Genomic DNA, 22,379 nt, shown 5'->3' with positions numbered 1-22,379 from the left:
AAGCAAGCCAGTTAGCACTCTTCCATGACTTCTGCTTCAGTTCCTGCTTCCAGGTTGCTGCCTTGAATTCCTGCCCTACCTTTCCTTGGTGATGGAATGACCTGAGAGTTGTAAGATAAACCTTTTTCTCCCTGCTGCTTTTAGTCATGGTGCTTCACCACACATACAGAAACCCTAAAAATGACATGTGGTTTAATAAAACTAGTTGGAAGTTAACTCCTCCACTTTTTTAAGAGCTTTTGTAAAATTGGTGTTATTTCTAAGTATTTAATAGAATTGACTTAAGAATGGGTCTGGCATTTTGTGGGAAGGTTTTCTGTAACAAACTCAATTTCCTTAGCAAGTGTAGAGAATTGCTAGGTAGCTTATAAAAAAAGTTCTTTGGCTGATCAATTTACTGCCTGCCTCAGTTCCCAATTCAGTCTTCAGTCTGAACTCTTTGATGATGGCCAGAGTTCCTCAAAGATTTCTCCCTGCCCTGCAATGACACTGAGGGATTTTCTCAATAGAGGGTACTGGAGGGACACCTGAGGCTTTACTGCAGCCACATGGAAGGCCAGCAATGTTGACATAAGGACATCCAGTAGAGCACTCCTCCATTCATGCATCTAGCACGTGTGGTCCCTTGTGGGCACTTCAACCTAAGAATTTTCCAGTACTCTCTCAATGCAAAACTGGGGTCTTAAAGCCTTCTGCTCCCCTCCTCCACCTTCCAAAGACCTGCTGAGAAACCTGGTACCAATTTCCTCTGCAGGCTGCATATCCACCTGTGGCCTGGAGAATGGCTCTCTGCCTGCCAACAACTAGCCTGAGTAAACCAGCAATATTTTGCCTACTAGGCCTAGTATAGCATCTCCATTGAGGTTTTGAACCTCAGCCTTGTAAAATGGCCTCTTCCCAAGTTTGTCCTTAGAGACCCTTCCCTGAACCACAGTGTGCTATATTTTATCTTACAGTTACTCCAAGATAAGGTTGTAAGACTAACTTTTCAGCTTTCTTGCATGCTCTATGGCTTTTCTTGCCACTTAGATGAGCCAATCTCATCCTACTGTGAGATGTGCTACAGAGGCTCTTCTGGCAAGGAACTGGCAGACTGGGCTCCAAAAAACAGCTAGCAAAAGTCTGAGGCTTTCATTCCAACTGTTCATAAGGAAGGAGATACTGCCAAACATCTTAAGAGTGAACTTGGAAGCTTATCCTTCCACATCTGAGTAATAAGACGATGGCAATGCCAACTAACTTTTGGACTGCAGTTTCTGAAGAGACTCACAGGACCCATTTAAATCACATTCAACTTCCTGACCTACAGAATCTGAGATAGAAGTACTGTTGTGTTACACTGCTGTTTGGGGGGTAATTATTGTGACAATAGAAAACTAATACATGGAAATGACAATTTATCATTTGTGTATCCATTTTCGCAAACTCGATTTTTTTTTTTTTTTTGGTTTTTCAAGACAGGGTTTCTCTGTGTAGCTTTGCGCCTTTCCTGGTACTCGCTTTGGAGACCAGGCTGGCCTCGAACTCACAGAGATCCGCCTGGCTCTGCCTCCCGAGTGCTGGGATTAAAGGCGTGCGCAAACTCGATTTTTAAAAATTTTCTTTTCATGTGTATGGGTTTTTGCCTGCCTATGTGTCTGTACACCATGAGTGCCTGTTGCCTGTGGAGCCCAGAAGACATTAGATCCCCTAGCACTGGAGTTACATAGTTCTGATTTGTCATCTGGGAGCTGGAAACCCAGGTCCTCTCGAAGAGTAGCTAGTGCTCTTAACCACTGAACCATCTCACCAGCCCTGGCAAACTAAATTTTTAAGGAAATTCATCTAAGTTGACACTTCATCATCCTCTTCAGAGGTAGACAGTAAATACCAGCTTATTTACTCACTATTTCAGAAATAAAAACTATATCCACACAAAAGCACTTATACAAATGTTCATAGCAGCTTTATTTGTAATAGAAATTTGAAACAACTTAAATGCCTTTTAATGGATGATGGTTAAACAAACCATGATATATCTATACCATGGCATATTACTCAGCAATATAAAGGAACAAACTATTAATACATGCAGCAACTTGGATGAAGTTCAAGGTAGTTGTGCTCAACTCAGTAAAATAAAATAAAATAAATAAAAAACCAATTTCCGAAGGTTACATATGGTATAATTTCATTTATATAACATCATCACCATGACAAAATTACAGAGATGGAGAACGGATTAATGTCTACCAGGGTTCAGAGTAATTTAAAAAAAAAATGTGAATATAAAGGGAGAAAAGAATGAATGAGAGGAAACAGTTGCTATTTTAGCAATAGGTTTTCCACAAACTTACACTTGAGAAAATTGCATCAGAACCACCCATAAACCCTACTGCATGGGTGGGCATACACAGGTGAATACACAGGAAGCTGAGGAGGGGTAAATAAGGTCTATGGATTGCATATGATGTCAGTTTTCTGGTTCTGATATTGTACTAGCTATGCAAGATACTGCCATGGGACAAACTATGTGAAGGGTACATGGTGATGTCTGTACTTTCTGTAACTTCCTATCAATCTATAAGTATTTCAAAATATAGTTTAAAAAATACTTCAATAGATCTCCATTCTCTTGGACTTAGATACCTATTTTAAACTGCACCTCTTATTACTCTCCATCTGATCCTCATTGAGGTTTGGTTTTGAGAAAATCCTTAAAGACCTAGTCATGAAGCTATCTCATGGGCATCTGAGCTACTTTGTTAAGCATGTTATTTCAACAGGGATTAACTATAAATCTCTCTGAAATTTCATTTCTTCGATGATGCTTCCTTTCCACGCTGAGTATAAAGTTGTACACCTGTGATCTTAGCACTCAGGATTGTGAGTTTAAGGCCAACAGGACTACACAAGACCTACCCCTGTAGTAACTCGTTTCCTCTGCCTGGTTCACCTCTTCATGGCTTTTCTTCTTGCTTCTTCCTATACTCTGAGGTCACTCTGGGGCTTATTCAAGACTGCATGTGACAATTATGTCTGTCCTCAGCAAAACAAGGTTTGTAATCTTTAAACAAATTTCAATCACCTAATAATGTACAGATGTCTAGTGCACTTTTTTGCACAGCAAATCTGGTCAGGCGTTCTTCCCAACTCCAATCTTCAAGCTCATCTCTTTTCCTCCAACCCTGCATGTTGGTCATGTAGTCTACACTTTCTTGCAGTATTGACCCAGTCTCTTTGCTGGTCTATCTCCAGCTTCACCTTTCACATTATTGCCTAAGTATCCTTTCTAAAATCTTAAATCATTCAGCTTATTAATCCAAGATTCTCTTAAGATCGCTTTAGTATGGTATTCAATGACTATCTCCCTCTTCTGGCAGTGTAAACTTGGGCAAATTCTCAAAAGTATCTATATTCCTTTTCTTATCTGGAAATGGTGACAATAATCTATATCGTAACACTTAGAACTCTAGAACATACTAAGTGCTCTGAGAACTGGCTGTTTATATTATTACTCCATGAAGTCCCATTTTTTCAATCACTTTCCACTTACGTGAAAATGGATCCAACTATCATCATCATTACCTTTTTGAGAGACAGAAAGATGGCAGAACTCTGACTCTATTACTTTCTGGTTATGAGATCTTGGCAAATTACATAACCTCTCAAATACAAAATAGGATTAAAATACAAAATAGAGGTAAAGATCACGGGTTCATGAAGGTAACCTGTTACTGATAAAAAATGTTATACAAGATTTAAAGTCTAGCCAGAGGTTGCCTCACAGAGAAGCACCCACTCTGGCTCAACATAGCTACAAATGGCCCCTTTGTATGTAGCTTTCTGAGCTATTCAACTTGGGTCTTTCCCATTTCTACACTCTGAGCTTCTAGGGAAAGAGCTCATTTCATCGACCTATAGTCTTAAAGACCGGCACAGACGGGCATATGACACATCTGCTGGGTGAATAAATAAAGGGACCCAGGGGTCAATGACAATGGTGCTGAGATTCAGCCTTTTTTTTTTTTTAAATTCTGAAGCCTACAGAATGATTTTCATATTTTCATAACACAAGATTTTGTCCTATTTATGAATCTGTCCTATTATCTCCCAAAGATGGTAAACTCAGTATTATTTTTTTTACACCACCTCTCATTTTAAAAGTGCTCTATTTTGAATGAAATGTCAGACAAAATTAAATATTTCAACTTCCTTGGGCCTACTTACTTCCCAATGATATACCAATGAAGTAAGTGATCATTTAAGTCCCTACTTAAGGAGTGTCTTTCCATCTTTAAAAGAAACATCAAGAAAATTAGGACAACTAAAACATACCATAAACTTAACATTAACACTAAGCAAACAACTTTTAAGGTGGACAAATAATTTTATTTTGTGCATGCAAATACATGTCAAGTACTGCAAACTTTTCCATCAATTTTTCTCTCAAACACTGAAAATCATGATGCTCTATTTTGTGAACAGCCAAAGCTAATATCTCTTCACTTCAGTGCTACAGCAAAAACACACAGAATTCACTCTTTGCTATTCACTATCATCACAACCCTCATTGTTCCGTCTCTGCCCACCCCCCACATACAGGCCTTAGAAAGTCCTAGCCTTCCCGCTTTAATCCTATTCCTATAGCACAAAGGGAAACATTACAATTTGGAAATTCAAATTGAAATAAATGGAATAGAATTTATTCCCATATATATTCCCCATTTCATTGTACAGAATTATTTTATAGTTTTAAATAGAAGCTGAGTATATGCCTTAAAAATGAGCATTAAATCCATCTTAGAGATGGTGCCTGCTTTTTACATGATGGGTGTACACCATCTTTAATTTCATTTACATTTCAATCGAACAATAGATTTGCAAAGAAAATGTCTAATACAGACGTAAAAATATTCACACTAAGCTTCACAATCGGTTGTACAATTGACAAACAGGCCTCTTTTCCCAAACTTTCCAGCTAAGCAAATTTATAAAATGTAATCAATGCAACAAGAAAAACATTTTTCTTTCACTTCCAGGGAAAAGAATATGCAATAAACAGTATAAATGCAGACAGCAGTTGCTGCAAGCTAACCACGATACTCCCAAGTGGCTGTACAGTGGGTATGTGCAGTACAAATAAAAGCCACATGTGTTGTATCACAACTACAGTATAATTGTTTGCCCAGCTAAGAGAATGCATGCACTTCCATGCCGTGGGTTATAAAGTGAGGCCTAATTCTTGACAGGTTGATGGAATATGTGCAAATGACCTTGGCTTTTGGCAGTACTAAGTGCAGCCAGTGTCTGTTTTTCACTGGTTTAGGGAATATTTTTAAAATTTAATATAAGAGAAAAAAAATAATCGCCAGTTTCAGACTTGGGGGAATAACTCCCCTTAGAGTAAAAATAACTCTCCACTCAAATGTGGGTGTTCTGATCTGTGGTTTGACTCCTTGTACTCCCTTGCCAGCAAAGGGATACAAAGAAAGAGCCAGTGTAAAGGAGTTACTAGCAAACTTAATCTCTAGAAAACGGGATACTCCTTGAGCATGTTCATTTGTGTTCTGCTTGCAGAAGGGGCCCTTCTGTAGAAGGAGTTACAGTAAGTGATCCCATCAGTACTCTTGATTCACCAAAACACAAAGAAAGTTCTAGGACACTAATACATAGCTGCAATGCAACTTTTCTCTTTAATGATTTGTTACCAATATTGGTGACAGTCTGCTCAGAAAACAACTCAAAGAAATAAGGGAAGAAATACTCAGATTCATAGCTGAAATCATATACTGAATCTGACTGTTACAAGTTCCAACCCTGGCTAAAAAGACAACATGGGCTGTATCACATCTAAAATTCAAAAGTAGGGTATATGGTTTTTAAACAAATTTTTTCAAATGGTTAAATGATCCCATTCAAAAGTCCTACAAATCATTGCATTCTGCAATCTTCTGTATATAAAATCAGGATGTGCTTTGTAACTTAGCATCAACTTGAAATCTGGGTCAAAGTGACTAGGATCCATACAAATGGGAAATTTTATTTTTTTGTACGAGAGGTTTCATTTAATTCTCTTATTAGAGCAAAAAGCTATGAAAGGAGAGAATCAGTGCCACGGGCCTAAAGAGCTACCTTTTTTTGAAAATTACAATGTACAACTGTCCCCACATATACTGGTTTGTTGCATGGCATTGAAATAAGTCATGGTAGCAAAGGCAAGAGAATCTGATTTGTTTAAGTACCAAGTAGAAGGAATACACATAGAACTCTTAGAATTCATAAAATGAAATGACCCCACACAAGACTAATGATGTTATATTCACAGCATCTGAATGTGGCACACTGACTAGGAACTGGACTCAGAAATTGGAAAGAAAAACAGAAACAAAACGTAAGGAAACCCACACCATTTTTCTGCTTTTCAGACTTCAGACTGCTTTTTCCTGGTTACACCCATAGGCAACACATGCAGTTTAGATATCAACATTACAAATTTTCTCTTCTATTGCATTGTAGCCTCTGATCCCAAATGCAAGACAAGCATTACTTTAAGTGTTTGAGACATACCAATAAGGTTGGCAGGTACACATAATGTCTTGATAAAGGGTCAAAGTGATGATTGCCCTCAATTTTAAAAGCCATGTTCTAGGTCTGTTTGTACTATTTTCCTCTATGACATCAGTAGGTACTACTTTGAAGAAAGGTCAGATGAACTGTTCTTTCTTCTCAAGTGGCAGAGATCCAATGGCTTTATTTCACATTAAACCCACCAAAACAGACAGTAGGTTGTCACCACATAAAAGATGCAATACATAATAACATCAACACAGAAACAATTCCTATGTTGTTAGTGAGAAAGAGTAAAAATTGAAGAATAGGGAGTTATTATTTTGTGGGATCATCTGCTGCAAGACAAGCATTACTTTAAGTGTTTGAGACATACCAATAAGGTTGGCAGGTATACATACTGATGCAAATGTAATTTACTGAACAAGTAGGCAAACACCTAAGCATCCCAACCCCTCCAGCAGAGCACAACCACGCTTCAAAATTTCAATTTTAAAATTAAAAAGATAAGGTTAAATACACAAGATCAATTTATGTAGTATATTATCACCCTCAGAAAGTGCTGAAGATGTTTGTCTAGTTCTGTTGCACAGAGGGTTCTTTCCCTGAGGGCACATAAGGAGCTCTCAACTGTTAATAGGTCTCTATTTTGTAACAAAATAGCAATTTTAAAATCTTAAAAAAAAATACATTACCTTCAACATGGAAGATCTCACTATTAAATATCCATGAAAAAGACAGACTGGTTTACATAACCTTTTTGGAATTACAAACAGAAAAAAAAAAAAAAAGACTGGAAGCATTTCAAATGTAATAAGCTCATATTCATAGAAAGGTTCTGATATAAATTATATAACAATCATGTTCCTGTAATATCCTAGGCTAATTTATAATGTCAGAAATAAGTTAATGTAACATGGTTTAAAACTCTTGTTCCTATTCATTTCAGGTTACAGAGTGAAATAAATAAAATGTCTTTGTAGGGATAGGGAGCACTGGCCATGGCAAAAAGGTACAGTACTAACCAAAGGAAACTAAGTCAAGGCTACTGTGCTGTTATGCTACAAACAAACATCTTCATACACTTAAGCATTAAATAAATGTGTAAGATCTTCCATACTGACACCAGAATATCAAAACTACCCCTTTGTTTCTCAGGTATTATTTACAACTTATCAGTCACCTTATGAGCATGTTCATTAAGACAGTTATCAAACACCAGTATTTACTCATTCCAATCAAGAAATTTCAGGGAAATGTCAACCCTCCCACCCCTGGAAATGTGCACAAAACTTTTATCAAAATCTTACAATGCTGTGGTTTTTGTAAAATAACTAAATAGCTCAGACGACCAATAACATGATCCTGTTTAAGCATCTTGCTAGCAGGAGAAGCCCTTACATACAGTACACCTGGTGAAAGATCAGCTTGGCTTAAAATATTCCAGTACAATTTTTAGAGTAAACAACTTCACAGAAGTTAATTAAAAATAATGAAAGTCAAACTAACCTTAAAGAAATAGAGGAAAAACAAAACAAAACAAACAAACAAACAACAACAACAACAAAAAACTATAGGTAAGATTACCACCAGGAAGGAATGCCCAGCTTTTGTTTTCAAAAGTTGACTGAAATTTAAGCTTCAATAAAATACCATCCACAAATCTGAGACATGGCTGGTTGAACATACTGCATATTTTCAGATGCCAAGTGAAAATTTCAGTCACATTATGGCAGGGCGGAAATTATTCATGTTTTTAAGTATGGATAAATGTTAGCCAATGTTCTACTACTACATGGTTCAAAGTCTTATCAACCTAACAGTCAGAAAACAAGGAAAATTAAACCCAACATGAAGTTAACAATAAACAATATCTAACTAAAATAATGCAATGAACACCCAAATTAATTTCTTTAAATTAAAGACCCAGCAATACCATCTTGTTAGTCAGTGCAAACGCTACATACAGGGTTTTCTCAAGAAAGCTGAAAGCACCTGATTCTTTTGCCAAGTCATCAGATTCAATAATGTACAGGCTTAAATCTGCATTTTAAAAAATTGCCATTATATTAGTGCATAATTTATCAAAATTGTAAAAACGATTCTGCATAACTTAGGAGAATTTAATATCTAGTACATCAGCTGAAAGACTTAGGCACTTGGTTATATTTTTAATTAATTACTTCAACAAGTAGCCTGTGTATAAATATTAATAAAGCAGAAACTAGTCTTGAAAATGGAAAATTAAAAAAATTAAATGCTACAGATAAAAGCACTGCACCACACTTCTACATATAATGCAGTAAAGAAAGCTACTATATAACCCTGTAAAACTCTATGGTAAGAACAACTAACTCCACTCTTCAAAAAATGAAAAAGAAAAAAGAAAAGGAAAAGAAAAATCCATGCAAAGTCCAATAAAAAAGATAAATAAAGCAGCTGGAATGAGATGGAAATTTCTCTCAGTGAAACATAAAATAGAAATAAATTAGTTAATTAACTCTACTTTCACTAGATGTATCATTGTAGGATCCTGCTAGTTTAATAACTGAGTTGTTAATTTACTGTAGAAGCCATTTAAAATAGGAAATGGCTCAGTTACTGCACCGGATTGCTACAAACTCATAAAAAGCTGCTTGAAGCTTAAGTTAAATGTTGTCCAAATTCCAATAATTTCTGGAAAGTGAACGTTACCCTAGTAAAGTAAATTTTCTTTTTTTTTTTTTCATAATGCTAATGCAAGAGGGCTTGAAGTATCAAAGAGTCCACAGGAAATGGATGCCCCCAGTAATATCTTTTTTTTAAAAAAAATATACATTATATAATATATATTATATATATAAAAAGCTAGTGTAAATGCTTCCATGGTGTGGTCACAAATTTGAAAGATGAGCCTCCTTTCAGCTGTTAACCATCTTCCCATTTGCAATAGGTTTTAAAAAGTCGTTTTTATCTTCAGACATAACATGAGTTTTCAGAATGAGGTTGCCAGCACTGACAGATGTGGTGATGGGGAGGCAGCCTGCACTGCTAATAGACACTGGGAGTGGCTGGCTAAAGCAAGACGTTACCGGCAGAATTGTTTTTTGCTCCTCCCTGAGAGAAAATAAATGACAGTGAAAGCAAATTAACTTTAAGTGCAAATATTTAAGAGTTATCATATATGCTCTCTAAAAGCTATTTCAAACTTAAAGAAGATAGGCTTTTTCTGTGGGCTCTTAATTAAGAAAAGTATTGAATGGGGGCTAGAGAGATGGCCTCAGCAGTCAAGAGCACTAGCTGCTCTTCCAGAGGATCATTTCAATTCTCAGGTCCCAAATGACAGCTCACAACTGTCTGTGACTCCAGTCCTAGGAGATGCAATGCCCACTCTGGCCTCTCCAGGTACAAAACTTGCACATGGTACACAGACATACATGTAGGCAGAATACCCAGACACATAAAAATTAAAATAATGTTTAAAGTATCAAAAGTCTCTAAAAAGGTCCTATTTTCCACATTTATGATAAAAATTATAATACTGATTAGATGACATATAAATTGTCAAGCTTAAGACCAGGCCCAAATCTCTGGCAGTAATTAAACAAAATGGCAATATAATAGCCAAGAAAATTATAACATGATTCTTAAAACAAGAAACATTTAACATAGTTTTTGCTTGCACTAGTTTTTATGATTTTTTAAAAAAAAGATTTATTTGTTTTATGTGTACAGGTGTTTTGCTTTCCTGTATGTATATGCACCACATGTGTACAAGGGGGTTAGATCCCCTGGAACAGGAATTATGGACGGTCATGAGCCACCATGTAGATGCTGGGAACCAAACCTGAGTCTTATGCAATAGCAACAAGTGCTCTTAACAGCTGAGCCTCTCTCCAGCCTCTTATGGTTTATTTTTTAAAAAGGGTCTTGCTATGGATTCCATGACAGCCTAGAACATGTAGGTAGCCCATTCTGCCTCTGCCTCACAAGTGTTGAAGTTATAGCTGTGTTAATCTAGGAATTAATTTTCCATCTACAAGTTTGGCCAAACTGAAGAAGTATAATCTAGAAACAAGAAAACTTTCATCCCAACAAATAGTTAAGTTTTGGGTTATTAAAATAAACTGCTTTACTAGTTCAAATTTCCCGAAAAATACAGACTGACCAGATCATTACTTTATTAGATAAGGTTTCCCCCAATAGTAAAAAGTCAAAATGAATCTAACACTGCATCGACTTATAGTATTTACACCCTATGCCCCCTGCTTATGAAGGGTCTGTCTAACACTCACAGAGTCACATGGTCTTCACCTAAACTCTGTCTCTTCTGCTTCATTGGGTCCTTCTGCTGCTGCTGCTGGCTGGGATGGCCATTTTCCACTGCTGTTCCATTCAGCAACTGATCATTTTGAGAACTGATACCAAGTTGTATGTCCAGGATTTCCTAAGAAAATAAAATGTTAACCTTTCAATATGACAGTATTTTATGCGTTTTAATTTACAACAGAACAAAGCCAACTAATGATCTAATCGTGGTACTTACTTCAATTTGTTCACTTTGTCCATCAGGTTCATCAGTATCAAGTGCTGAAAGCTCTAACTCAATATCTCTATCGGGTTTTGTATCTACTGTGTCTTCTGTATAATCACTCTGTAAATAAGAAAAATATTAATTTTACACTTGCAGAACCTGGAGTCTCCTTTAAATTAAAATGGGAATCCTAAAGAATTAGTTCAGAAGTCTGAGACTATTATTTCTACTCTAAGTTTTAAAAAGTAATCAATCATTTATCTGGAAAATTCACCAAGACATAGTATATCCCAGTACACAGCCGCAGAAAGCAAATACATTAACATGAAGCCGAGACATCATTCCCTTACCTCTCCATTTCTCAGTTCAATTTCCTTGCTTAGAAGATTTAAAGTAAGGTGACGGCCTTCATCCAGGGAATTCCACTTCTGCTGCATGGCTAGAGCATTAGCTTCCCTCTGAAGAAGTAATGAGTTACTCTTGGCCTCCATGAAGAAAGAGGAAAATATAAACTTAGCTTTCTATTAATATTTTACTTTTTAAAAATCAAAACTAAATAAATAGAGCCTACCTGCTGAAGTTCAATACTCAAAAGGTCTCCAGTACTGGAATGCTTTCTATGGCCAGACAAATCAGTAACAATGAATCTGTCCCTTTAAAAAGAAGTATGTTTATTGTAGTTAAAGTGAGATATAAAGCAACTAAAACATTAATGACTCTATGTTCTTTGAATATGTCTAGTCATCATTCCACAAACGTATGTTTCAGACATTTTTTTATACAGCTCAAATTAGCAGTGTATCTACTGTGGACAACCACATAAAATGTATATATATATAATTTTTTTTTCCAGTTTTTCAAGACAGGGTTTCTCTGTGTAACAGCCCTGGCTGTCTTGAACTCACTATGTACATGTAGACCAAGCTGACTTGGAGTTCACAGAGATCTACTTGTCTCTGCCTCCCAAGTTATGGGATTAAAGGCATTTGCCACTATTGCTCAGCTGGTTTCTGTATTTTAAAATGCATGTAGTTTGAAAGTAAAGACTCTTAAGGAAATGAGAATAAAGTTACCGCTCAATGTAGTGTGCTGATGATGTGGCCTCACTGCCATATGAACTCCACCTTGAATCAACAGCATTGACATAAGGGACATAATCTGTAAGAAACAAAAAGAAACAATTATTAGAAAAGCAGAAAATAAGAATTGGGCATCGGTGGTACATGCCTTTAATCCCAGCACTCGGGAGGCAGAGCCAGGCGGATCTCTGTGAGTTCAAGGCCAGCCTGGTCTACAAAGAGAGATCCAGGACTGCCACAAGTTTGAGGCTAGCTCAGATACAGAGTAAGACCCTGTCTCAAAAAAAATAAAAAGACAAAAGAAATTTTAAAAATCAGTACATAGGTATGAATATACTTTTTAAATGGCTGTGTATTTTTTCCCACTAGCCAAAGGTTTTGTTTAAACCACTTCATTCTCAGTTTAACATGGTTACTAAATGGAATGTTTTCTATCTCACAGGTTAGGAATAATAGTACACGGTATAAATTCTTTGGTATTACTAAAAATGGGTCACCTGATACACTGATGGGCTTAGTTGCACTTCCTTGGGAAGCAGTGGCCTGGACAGGATCTGTTGTATGATAACCTGTTCGGGAGGATCGGGAAATTGCACCCCATTTTGAGATAATGGGTCCATCACTAAAGGGAATAATTGGGTCTTCTTCTTTTGTCCTTCTCTGAGTTTCAAATAAATGAACTCTTCTCTTAACATCCCCACTGTCCAGGTCCTGAAGAAACCAAAGATATCAGTCAAAGAGCTGCTGGTGATTACTGTAGATTAATGAGAAAGCATGTTCTTAAAAGACACATAATTAGGCTTTTCTGGTCAATTTTACACTAATTATGGATCTCAATGGTATGTAACAACCATATTAAAACTACCAAACTATTATCAAATCAAACATTCCATGAAATTTGTTTTAATTTGTTAAAATATTACCCTGTACTTACAGATAAGTTATACCGTCAGAATATAAAAGACTAAAGCCTTCATTTTAAAACTTGAGACATCAACATCATCTTCCCTACCTCCAAAGCCCCCTTTTCCCCAATCAAGCAAAATCATACCATTAACACAGCATTTGAATTAGCAATTACGTCTTTGGGCTCTGAATCAATGGCATTTATACAAGAGCCTATGGTGCCACAAGACCAGGGAGAGTAATGGGAAAGATGGTCCTCCTCAAATTTTGTGCCACTCACACTCTCAGAGAACTGAGAAGGAAAAAAAAAGTCAAATTAGTATAAAACCTAACTTTACAAGCTTGTAACTAACACTGAATATTAAACAATTAAAGGATCATATCGTTAATAATTAAACTCGTTCCATTACTAACATAAAAGCTGGGATGATGGCTCACTTCCATAATAACTATCATTTGGTGACCTGAGGCAGAACTACATGTAGTTCAAGGTTAACCTGGGCTATATATTGAGTTCCACAGCAGCCTGGCTATGTGGAGCAGAACCTTCTCTCAAATGGAATAAAACAAACAAACAAACAAATAAATGAATCGGCTCTAAGCAATAATATTCATATAATAGAAAATGCAAAACCTTCTTTTCCTTTGTCTTGTAAGTTATTTAATCTCTATCTTCTTTCACTTTTGTCCTATTAAGTGATCTTTAAATTTTTTAAAAAAATACTTAAATTTCATTTTCATTATTTACTTATTTAGTATGCATGTACACAGATACCGTAATTTGTGAATAGAAGCCAGAGGACAACTTGTGGGAGTTGTTTCTCTCCCTCCACCATGTGGGTTGCAGGAATCAAACCGAAAGTATCAGGCTTCACAGTAAGCAGCCCTACCTACTAAGCTGTCTTACTGCCTCAGTCCTTTAACTGCTCTTACAAAACTCCTGACCAACACTATCAAAATCATTTAATAATAACACACTAACATGGTATATAATGCTTGCAAAAAAAACAGAAAAAAGAAAAAAGAAAAACATAGATAGCTCACAGTCCATGTCTTAGAGCAGTCTGTAATTTCTTTGAAATAAAATTATGTAGCAAATGAACATATTAAATCATGCAGCATTAACTAGTAAAAGGAATTCAAAGGCAGCACTGAAGCTAGAAAAGGAAAAGAACAGATATGAAAGGAAATGTAAGGCACTATAGTAATACTGCCAGGACACTAAAGTTGTAAGAATCATAAAATCTACTTGACTAATTAAAGAGACAGGGAAACTGAGGAACAGAAAAGTTAAACATGAGTAATGCTATTTGCCAAAAGTTGATCTGAATCTCAGAGAAATACTTATTTCTTAAAGTACATTGTATAAAAAAAAAAAATGAAAATATGGGCCAGGCAGTGGTGGCACACACCTTTAATGCCAGCACTTGGGAGGCAGAGGCAAGTGGATGGAGCTCCATGTCCAAGGCCACCCCGGTCTACAGAACTAGTTCCAGGACAGCCATGACAACACAGAGAAACACTAACTCAAAAAAAAAAAAAAAAGAAAATATAAATGACATCACTAACAATCATTGCCAAGATGTTTACTTGTTCTGAGGCAGTCTCAGTTTAGTGAGATGAATATGGATAGGTTAAAAATGTAGTGCTCTCTATGAAATACTCCTGAATAGAACTCTTTATCAAATTTGGGTGTTATAACTCATTTTTACACACCCAGCACTAGAAAGGCTGATTCAGGAGAATTGCTGAGGCCTAGGCTACCTAGTGAAACACTGTCTCAACAAACAAAACTAGGGGATAGTGAAATGGCTCAACAGTTGAATGTGTTTGCTGCTATTCCAGAGTTTGGTTCCCATCACCCACACTGAGCAGCTAATAACCTCCTTTAACTCCTGCTCCAGGGAATCCAGTGCCCTCTCCTGGCCTCTATGGGCCTCTGTACATGTGGCATATACTCAGACAAGACAGACAGGCAGGCAGACAGACAGACAGACAGACAGACAGACAGACACACACACACACACACACACACACACACACACACAGATTTTAAAAAGGAAAAGTAAATTAAAAAACAAAACAAAACCCCACAAATTTAATTAAAAAGATTATGTATGCATAGATAGGGCTATGCCAAAATAATCCAGTGGCAAGAAGTACAAATGAAACTAATTTGACCAAACTATTATGAAACTGATATAATTATATGCAATTATTGTGAGTCTTTACATTTTTTGTATGTCTGAAACTTTTCGTAACAAAAAAGATTAAAAAAAAATTTTTTGGGGGGGGTTGTACCAGAAACACTGGGAGTGAGGAACAAACCAGAGTATGCGAAAAAATTTTTTTTCACTGGGTGATGGTGGTGTACACCTTTAGTCCAGCACTGGGGAGGCAGAGGCAGGTGGATCTCTGTGAGTTTGATGCCAGCCTGGTCTACAGAACAAGTTCCAGGACAGGCAGAGTTGTTACAACAAAGAAACCCTATCTGAAAAACACAGAAAGAAAAAAAATAAAATTTTTGTCTAAATATTCTATATATAGAGAAATAACACACACACACAAAAAAAAACATAGAATACAAAAGGCAAGGAGAATGGAAATCGCCTGTCATAGACTTGTTTTGTAATAACAAGAATAATTAACAGAGATACAAATAGCAGAAATAATACAGCAGGCATTTCTGCACTTCTTGTGAAACAGAAAAAAAAAATTAGGAATCAAACTTTATCTATTTATAAACCGAAAGATCTTTGTACAAATTATTTAACCTCTCCTGGTTATAACCTATGAAATGGGGACAATACCTGCCCTCTGAGTTTTTCATGATAATTAAATAAATTAGCATTTTTTTTTTGTTGTTTTTTTTTTTTGGTTTTTCGAGACAGGGTTTCTCTGTGTAGCTTTGCGCCTTTCCTGGGACTCGCTTGGTAGCCCAGGCTGGCCTCGAACTCACAGAGATCCGCCTGGCTCTGCCTCCCGAGTGCTGGGATTAAAGGCGTGCGCCACCACCACCACCCGGCCTAAAATAGCATTTTTTAAGTCGCATGCACCAATCAGGGGTTAGGGTGAAGTTCAGTGGTACAGAATGTGCAAAGTTCTTGGTTTGGACCTAGCCCAAAACACAACAGCCAAAAAACATAAGAATAAAAATATAAAGTATTAGGTCTACTGCTGCAAAGCTTTTGAAATCCTGGTAAAGGACTCTTAGAATGAGAATCTCCTCACCTAGCCATAGTTTACACACTGTTTACTGAGGTAAATTTGACTCCATAGAAAACCATTCCAAAATATCCAAAATAGTTGACCCTAGTTTAAAGTCAGCTGTTTGACCATTCGTGATTAATAAACAGTTAAAACCTTTCTTACATCTGTTCGGAAGTCTACACTGAATAGAGGAGAAGGTGGTGTTGGTGACTGTGTTGCCACAGGAAGCGTTGAAGAGACAGGTGCTTTCTGGGTATGGTACTGTGCCCACTGATCTGGTTTTCTTCTTATCTGTTCCTCACAAGTGGTCTTCAAATGACCACAAGGCTCCTAAGAGGGACAAAAGAAAAAAATTTGGTCACTTGTAGAGTGGTAAATAAACTGAACTAAGTTCTGTGAGAATAAGGTAAAAAGCTTCATGTTGTTGGGACGCACACACATACACAAAGAGCAGAGAAACTGCCTCAGCACCCTAGTGTTCTCTCCATATACTCAAACAAAAAGGTTAACATATGTTCAGCTGATGTCAAATATAATGTGAGCACTCATTTTTCTACTTTAGAAGTTGTTTGTTTATATGTGAAACTACTGAAAAGAGGCCTTCTCCTTATATCTTCAGGACTGTTTAGAAACTTCTCTATCAGTTCCTAGCTGAATGTAACTTTTTTTGAACACTGGTATGTATGAAGTCCAGTTCTAAGAGCTTTTATTTTTTTAATTAATTCTCACAACAGCCTTATGAGTAGGCACTACTCTTATTTCCATTAAACATGAAAAACACAAAAGCTGAGCCATACAAAGGTCAAGTAACTTCTCTAAATCACACAGTTAGTGAGAGTCGGCTTGGTTTGACTCAAGACACAAGATCTCAACTAACACATGACAGTAACATTTCTATGTTTAACATTATTTACCCTTGGTAAAGGCACAGTCGTCCTTGGCTCATTTGGTGGCTGACAAGCCACTGAATAATATCCATCTAATGAGTTGTATCTTTCCCGTAAAGATGTCTGATAGACAGATGAGTGCATCACATCCATTGGAGGTAAAGAATTGCTTCTAATAATATCATCTCGTTGGTACATAGCTGGGCGCCAGATGCGCCTGCTGTCATACACAGGAGCATACATTCCAGAAGGTACTGGGGGAACTGGTCCATACTGCTGCGGAGGAGGAGGCTGGTAAGGAGAAGAATTCATTCGGTCTCGAGGGGAAAATGTACTGTAATGATCGGCATATGGCATGGAAGCAGGTGGGAGGGAGGACTCTGGAACATTATTGGACCTCACAAAGCGAGGAACACAAGGAGTCACACCAGCTGGTACCGTTGGAGGTGGTGGGTAGTATCCTTGAAAATTGGAAAGAGGAATATTCAATGTAACATCTTAGTAAAAACCAACATTTTATAATGGTTCAAGTCTAAAGCAGCTCTGATTGTGGGAACATACAATCAATGTTGACCTTTACCTTGATATAGAAACTGCATTATTATCAAGATACCATTATACTAATATCAACATTCAATACTGTTAAAACTATTCCTTAAAATCAAAACACAGAGCTGGTGGCAGATGGCAGACTGATTCCTGTTTAATGAATTTGCGCTCTCTCTCTCTCTCTCTCTCTCTCAAAGGTTTTTCAAGACAGGGTTTCTCTGTACACTGGCTGTCCTGGAACTCACTTTGTAGACCAGGCTAGCCTCAAACTCACAAAGCTCCCTTCACCTGCCTCTCTGCCTCCCAACTGCTGGGATCAAAGATGTGTGCCACCACTGCCCAGCCTGTTAAATGAATCTTTTGCATGAGGTTTCTATTTCTAAGTAAGTAATTAGTTATATCACTGGCTCTTATTAAGCATTTGGGTAGAGAGGTTAAAGATCTATTTCAGAATTCATTACTCATTTTCTTTTCAAATTGTACCAAAAAAAAAGATGTGGTAGCACGCTCCTTTGATTCCAGCATTCGTGAGGCAGAACTCTGAGTTTGAGGCCAGCTTGGTCTAAGAGTTTCAGACCAGCCAGGGCTACACATAGTTAGACTCAGCCTCAAGAATAAATAAAAATAAAAAAAAAAGCAGGGTTGTAGAGATGGCTCAGTGGTTAAGAGCACTTGTTGTTCCTGAGAAGGACCTGGGTTCAGTTTCCAGCACCCACAGAGCAGCTCACAACCACTGGTAACCCCAGCTCCATGTATACATATATGCAGGGAAACGCTCATATACGTAAGAGTAAAAGTAAGTCTTCTTTTAACAAAGCACAAAAACATATTTTACATACCATTTCATTGAGTTAATTCATGGACTCTATATTTGATTCTTAAAAATGACAACTATAAGTATCTAGGTAGGAGAATGAAAGACTCTTATCTCTAACCAGTTATAAAAATTCTGCATAGATTAACGATTTCTAGGCATCACCTGGAATATAAACCTACTAGAAGAAATCATGAGAGATGCTTCAAGGTACTAGAACAAGCAAGAATTTTTTTGGAAAGACCCCAAAAGTACAAAAAACAAAGGCAAATCAGGTAAGTGGAACTGTATCAAACAATAAAACTCACAGGAAAAAAAAAAACAGACTAGAGGCAACCTACAGCATGATAGAAAGTATTTGCAAGCTACATAAATGATAAATGCAATAAAAAACAAAGCAACTTGATAAATATAAGCAGGATATCGAAAATAAACATTTGTCAAAGATATCCAAATGGCAAACTAGTATAATAAAAATGCTTAACATCAGTAATATTTTAGAATATACAAATAAAAACCAAAATGAAGTATCATCTCACTCCAGTACAAATGGCTATTATTTTAAAAAAAAAAAAAAAAAAGTCAGGACAGCAATATGGCTCAGTTGTTAAGAGCACCTACCATGCAGACCAAAACTCAATCTGAGCTTACTCCCACATCACTCCCCAAACGCACATGGTAGAAATAGAGGACTACCATATGTGCACTGTAGCATGAATGTTCCCCCTTTATTACATGCCCCCACCCACACAAAATACTAAAGATATCAAGGATTGACAAGGATGTATAGCAATACAAATCCCTGTATACTACTGGTGGGAATGTAGAAAACATATGCATCTAGGTATATGAATGGTTCAAATGTTAATGTAAATGTTAATGCAAATGAAAATGAGTAATAGCCTTGGTTGGTTTGGTTTGTCTGTTCTGAGAAAGGGTCTCATGTAGTATAAGCTGGCCTTGAACTCACTATGTTATCTGGCTTTGACTTCTTGATTCTCCCTGCCACCATCTACCAAGTGATAGAATTACTAACTAGAAGGAAAGATTTCTTAGAACAGGAAGAAAACTTATGGATCAGAATGGAATTAATCTGTTACTGTAGATAATCTAGAAACTCATTTATTTAGGGTAATAAATACATATGGTTTGCTTCTTTGTTCTTAGAACTGACTAAAATTACTTACCTGTTTGTGGGTATTGTGGGACTTCAAAGGGTATCTGAGTCCTTGGATCTTGAAAATACTGAATGCTTTCAGAATGTTGAGGATATACTGGAACTCTAGTTAGAAACGGGCTGGATTTCGGAGGCACAGAGCTCAGCTCTGTTCCAAAATTAGAGGGCCCAGCGGAGGTAGCTGCTGCGTTACTTACAGGAGTCTTGGGTGGAGAACCAATTTTACTGGAGAGAAAAATCAAAGGATGAGCAAAGGATAACTCACTATGATTGCTAAGTCTTCCTCAGAGAAATTTCTCATAAAATTGTAATGCAAAACTATCAACAGAAAACATGTCAGGTATTTTGACAGGGGCAAATACATTTGGCAAGAAATTTCACTGCCTCCTCACACTGTAACTCACAAGCCCATATAGTAACAGTTCTCATGTTCTGATGAGGCTAACAGTATATAAAAATAAATTCCACTAAAGTGGCTTTTCAGCTGACTCTGACTCATTCTTTAAAGATTTTTCCTGTTGGGGGGGGGAATCCAAAAATTCTGCTCAATAAGTTTAAAAAGTAAACAATAAAGTCTATCAGAAGAAGTTTTTGGGGCAAAGTAGACATAGTAAAAAATAATTTGATTAGCTAAAATGTAATATAAAAAAAAGCCCATTTTTGTTTGTTACCTCTATGTGTGTGACATCAAGACAACAGTTCCTGGCTTGGAGTAGGCACTCAGTAAACATTTGCTGGACAAATAAATATAAAATTCTAGCACAAAGTGAGTACTTAATATGTGTTGGGTGGATGTAATGCCAATTAATTTGTTTTAATACAAAAGGATTTTCTTGGTTGAATAAGCAAGTACTCAGCACTAGAGAATATTATCATGATATTTTTGTTCCCTTTCAAAAAAAGCTTTAAGAACTCTGCCAGGTGATGGTGGCACACAACTTCAATCCCTGCACTCAGGAGACAGAGGCAGGTGGATCTCAGTGAATTCAAGGAGAGCCTGGTCTACAGAGCGAGATCCAGGACAGGCACCAAAACTACACAGAGAAACCCTGTCTCGAAAACAAACAAACAAACAAGCCCTAGAAAGAGCTTTAAATATGTTTTGTAGGAATTCAATATATTACATCCCAATCACATTAAGAAGCTTTTTTCCAGCCAGGCGGTGGTGGCGCATGCCTTTAATCCCAGCACTCAAGAGGCCTCTCACAACACCTCTCCTTAAAGAACTGAGCATACATATTCCTGTGTTCCAATAATACAAAGCCTTTCCAAGTTTATCATACAGAATCTATTACATATCTAACACCCAAACTACACTAGAAGACTCTTAAAGGGAGGGGCTATATCTAGTTCATTTTCATTAAGGACATCAGTGTGTCATGTGTTAGGTAATCCATATATTTAAACGAATAAGTAGTTTTCTTATATCTTAAAATTTTTTTTATTACATCTCATTTACTCATGTGTTCACGTATGCATGTGTACACACACAGAGAAGTCAGAACAACCTGTAGTACATTCTCTCCTTACAGCACTGTAGGTCCCTGGGGACTGAACACCAGTTGTCAAGCTTGGCAGAAGGTGCTTTTCCTTTGCAATCCATCTAGATAACCCTTACAAATTTTCTTTTTTATATCTAATCACTTATATGGTGTGCTTGTGTGTATTCATTGGCATGCACCTGACAAAACAGTATATATGAAGAACAGGAGGATAAGTTTTAGGGAGTCCCTTCGCTGCTTCCACTATATGGTTTCAGGGGACTGAACTCAGGTCATCCATCAGGCTAGGAAGCAAGGGCCTTTATCAATACATTGAATCACTGCACCAGCCCTGTCTGTTTCTTATGTGGTAGAGCAGGTGTCTAAAATATAGAAGGACCTGGGCTTGAGTCCCAGACCAAAGGAAAAAAGAAAGTTAAGAACTCGAACTATAATTCATGGTTTTGAGGTATGTATCACTGGCTTTCAATATAAGATTTCCAACTATCTAAACAGAGGCCTGAACCCATCAGCATTCACTCCTTATGTCCATTCTTAGCTCCAACAGTGACTACTGCACGTCTTTCTCTCTAGTGAACTGCAAATGGCATTCTACACCTGGCTCCTTTCAGTCAGCGTTAAGTTTTTTTCTTCTCTCTTGAAAGTGGATTTAAAAGTGGGACCTTGTACATGTTGGCAAGCATGCCACGACTAACCTATATATGGGGGAAGGGGGAGGAATTGACAAGGTCTTACTAATTTGTTCAAGCTGGCCTTGAATTTCTTCTGTATCCTAGGCTCGCCTTGATCTTGGGATTCTAATAACTCAACCTACTAAGTGCCTAAGACTACATACCTGCACCACCAGGCCTGGTGTAGCATATTTCTAAGGTTGATCAACATGTGACACATAATAGTACCTTACTAATTTTTCATGGCTGAATAACAGAACCCATTGTTATGAATATAAGTTTTGTAATGTTACCTTGCCAAAATCTTCAGTATTCTATTTTCCAAACACATAGCATAAGGTTTTTATAGCCTCATAAGGTTTCCATAGCCTCATAACAATCAATTTACCGTAAGTTTATTTTACGTATCAGTCAGTAACATAAACATTCAGATATATAAATGAGTGTATGGTGCTAGGGACCAAACCAAGGACACTGTGCATGCAAGCAAGCACTTTACCATTGAGCTAGATCTCCAGCACA

The 22,379-nt window shown here is 37.1% G+C and overlaps 1 protein-coding gene across 3 annotated transcripts in view; it reads right to left on the bottom strand.

Annotated features, from left to right (window-relative positions):
- Nucleotides 1-1,923: 1,923 nt before the first annotated feature.
- Rc3h2 (ring finger and CCCH-type domains 2) overlaps nucleotides 1,924-22,379 on the bottom strand; it is a 68,354-nt gene continuing 47,898 nt past the window's right edge. For 2 of the 3 annotated variants that reach the window (XM_052726607.1, XM_052726606.1), the window contains 11 exons: nucleotides 19,695-19,909; nucleotides 17,172-17,605; nucleotides 16,420-16,587; nucleotides 13,193-13,339; nucleotides 12,639-12,852; nucleotides 12,136-12,220; nucleotides 11,634-11,715; nucleotides 11,413-11,547; nucleotides 11,075-11,182; nucleotides 10,824-10,975; nucleotides 1,924-9,645 (listed from right to left, as the gene is read on the bottom strand). In XM_052726607.1, the coding sequence (XP_052582567.1) occupies nucleotides 9,450-9,645; nucleotides 10,824-10,975; nucleotides 11,075-11,182; nucleotides 11,413-11,547; nucleotides 11,634-11,715; nucleotides 12,136-12,220; nucleotides 12,639-12,852; nucleotides 13,193-13,339; nucleotides 16,420-16,587; nucleotides 17,172-17,605; nucleotides 19,695-19,909 (1,936 nt within the window). In that variant the 3' untranslated portion in view covers nucleotides 1,924-9,449. The remainder of the gene's footprint in view (nucleotides 9,646-10,823; nucleotides 10,976-11,074; nucleotides 11,183-11,412; nucleotides 11,548-11,633; nucleotides 11,716-12,135; nucleotides 12,221-12,638; nucleotides 12,853-13,192; nucleotides 13,340-16,419; nucleotides 16,588-17,171; nucleotides 17,606-19,694; nucleotides 19,910-22,379) is intronic. The other variant, XM_052726609.1, reaches the window with a different exon arrangement.

The sequence above is a fragment of the Peromyscus californicus genome, unplaced genomic scaffold (genome assembly GCF_007827085.1).
Source record: "Peromyscus californicus insignis strain IS unplaced genomic scaffold, ASM782708v3 Scaffold_7__1_contigs__length_154581171, whole genome shotgun sequence".
Classification (NCBI taxonomy): domain Eukaryota; kingdom Metazoa; phylum Chordata; class Mammalia; order Rodentia; family Cricetidae; genus Peromyscus; species Peromyscus californicus.
This window is presented reverse-complemented; position numbering and strand designations above follow the sequence as displayed.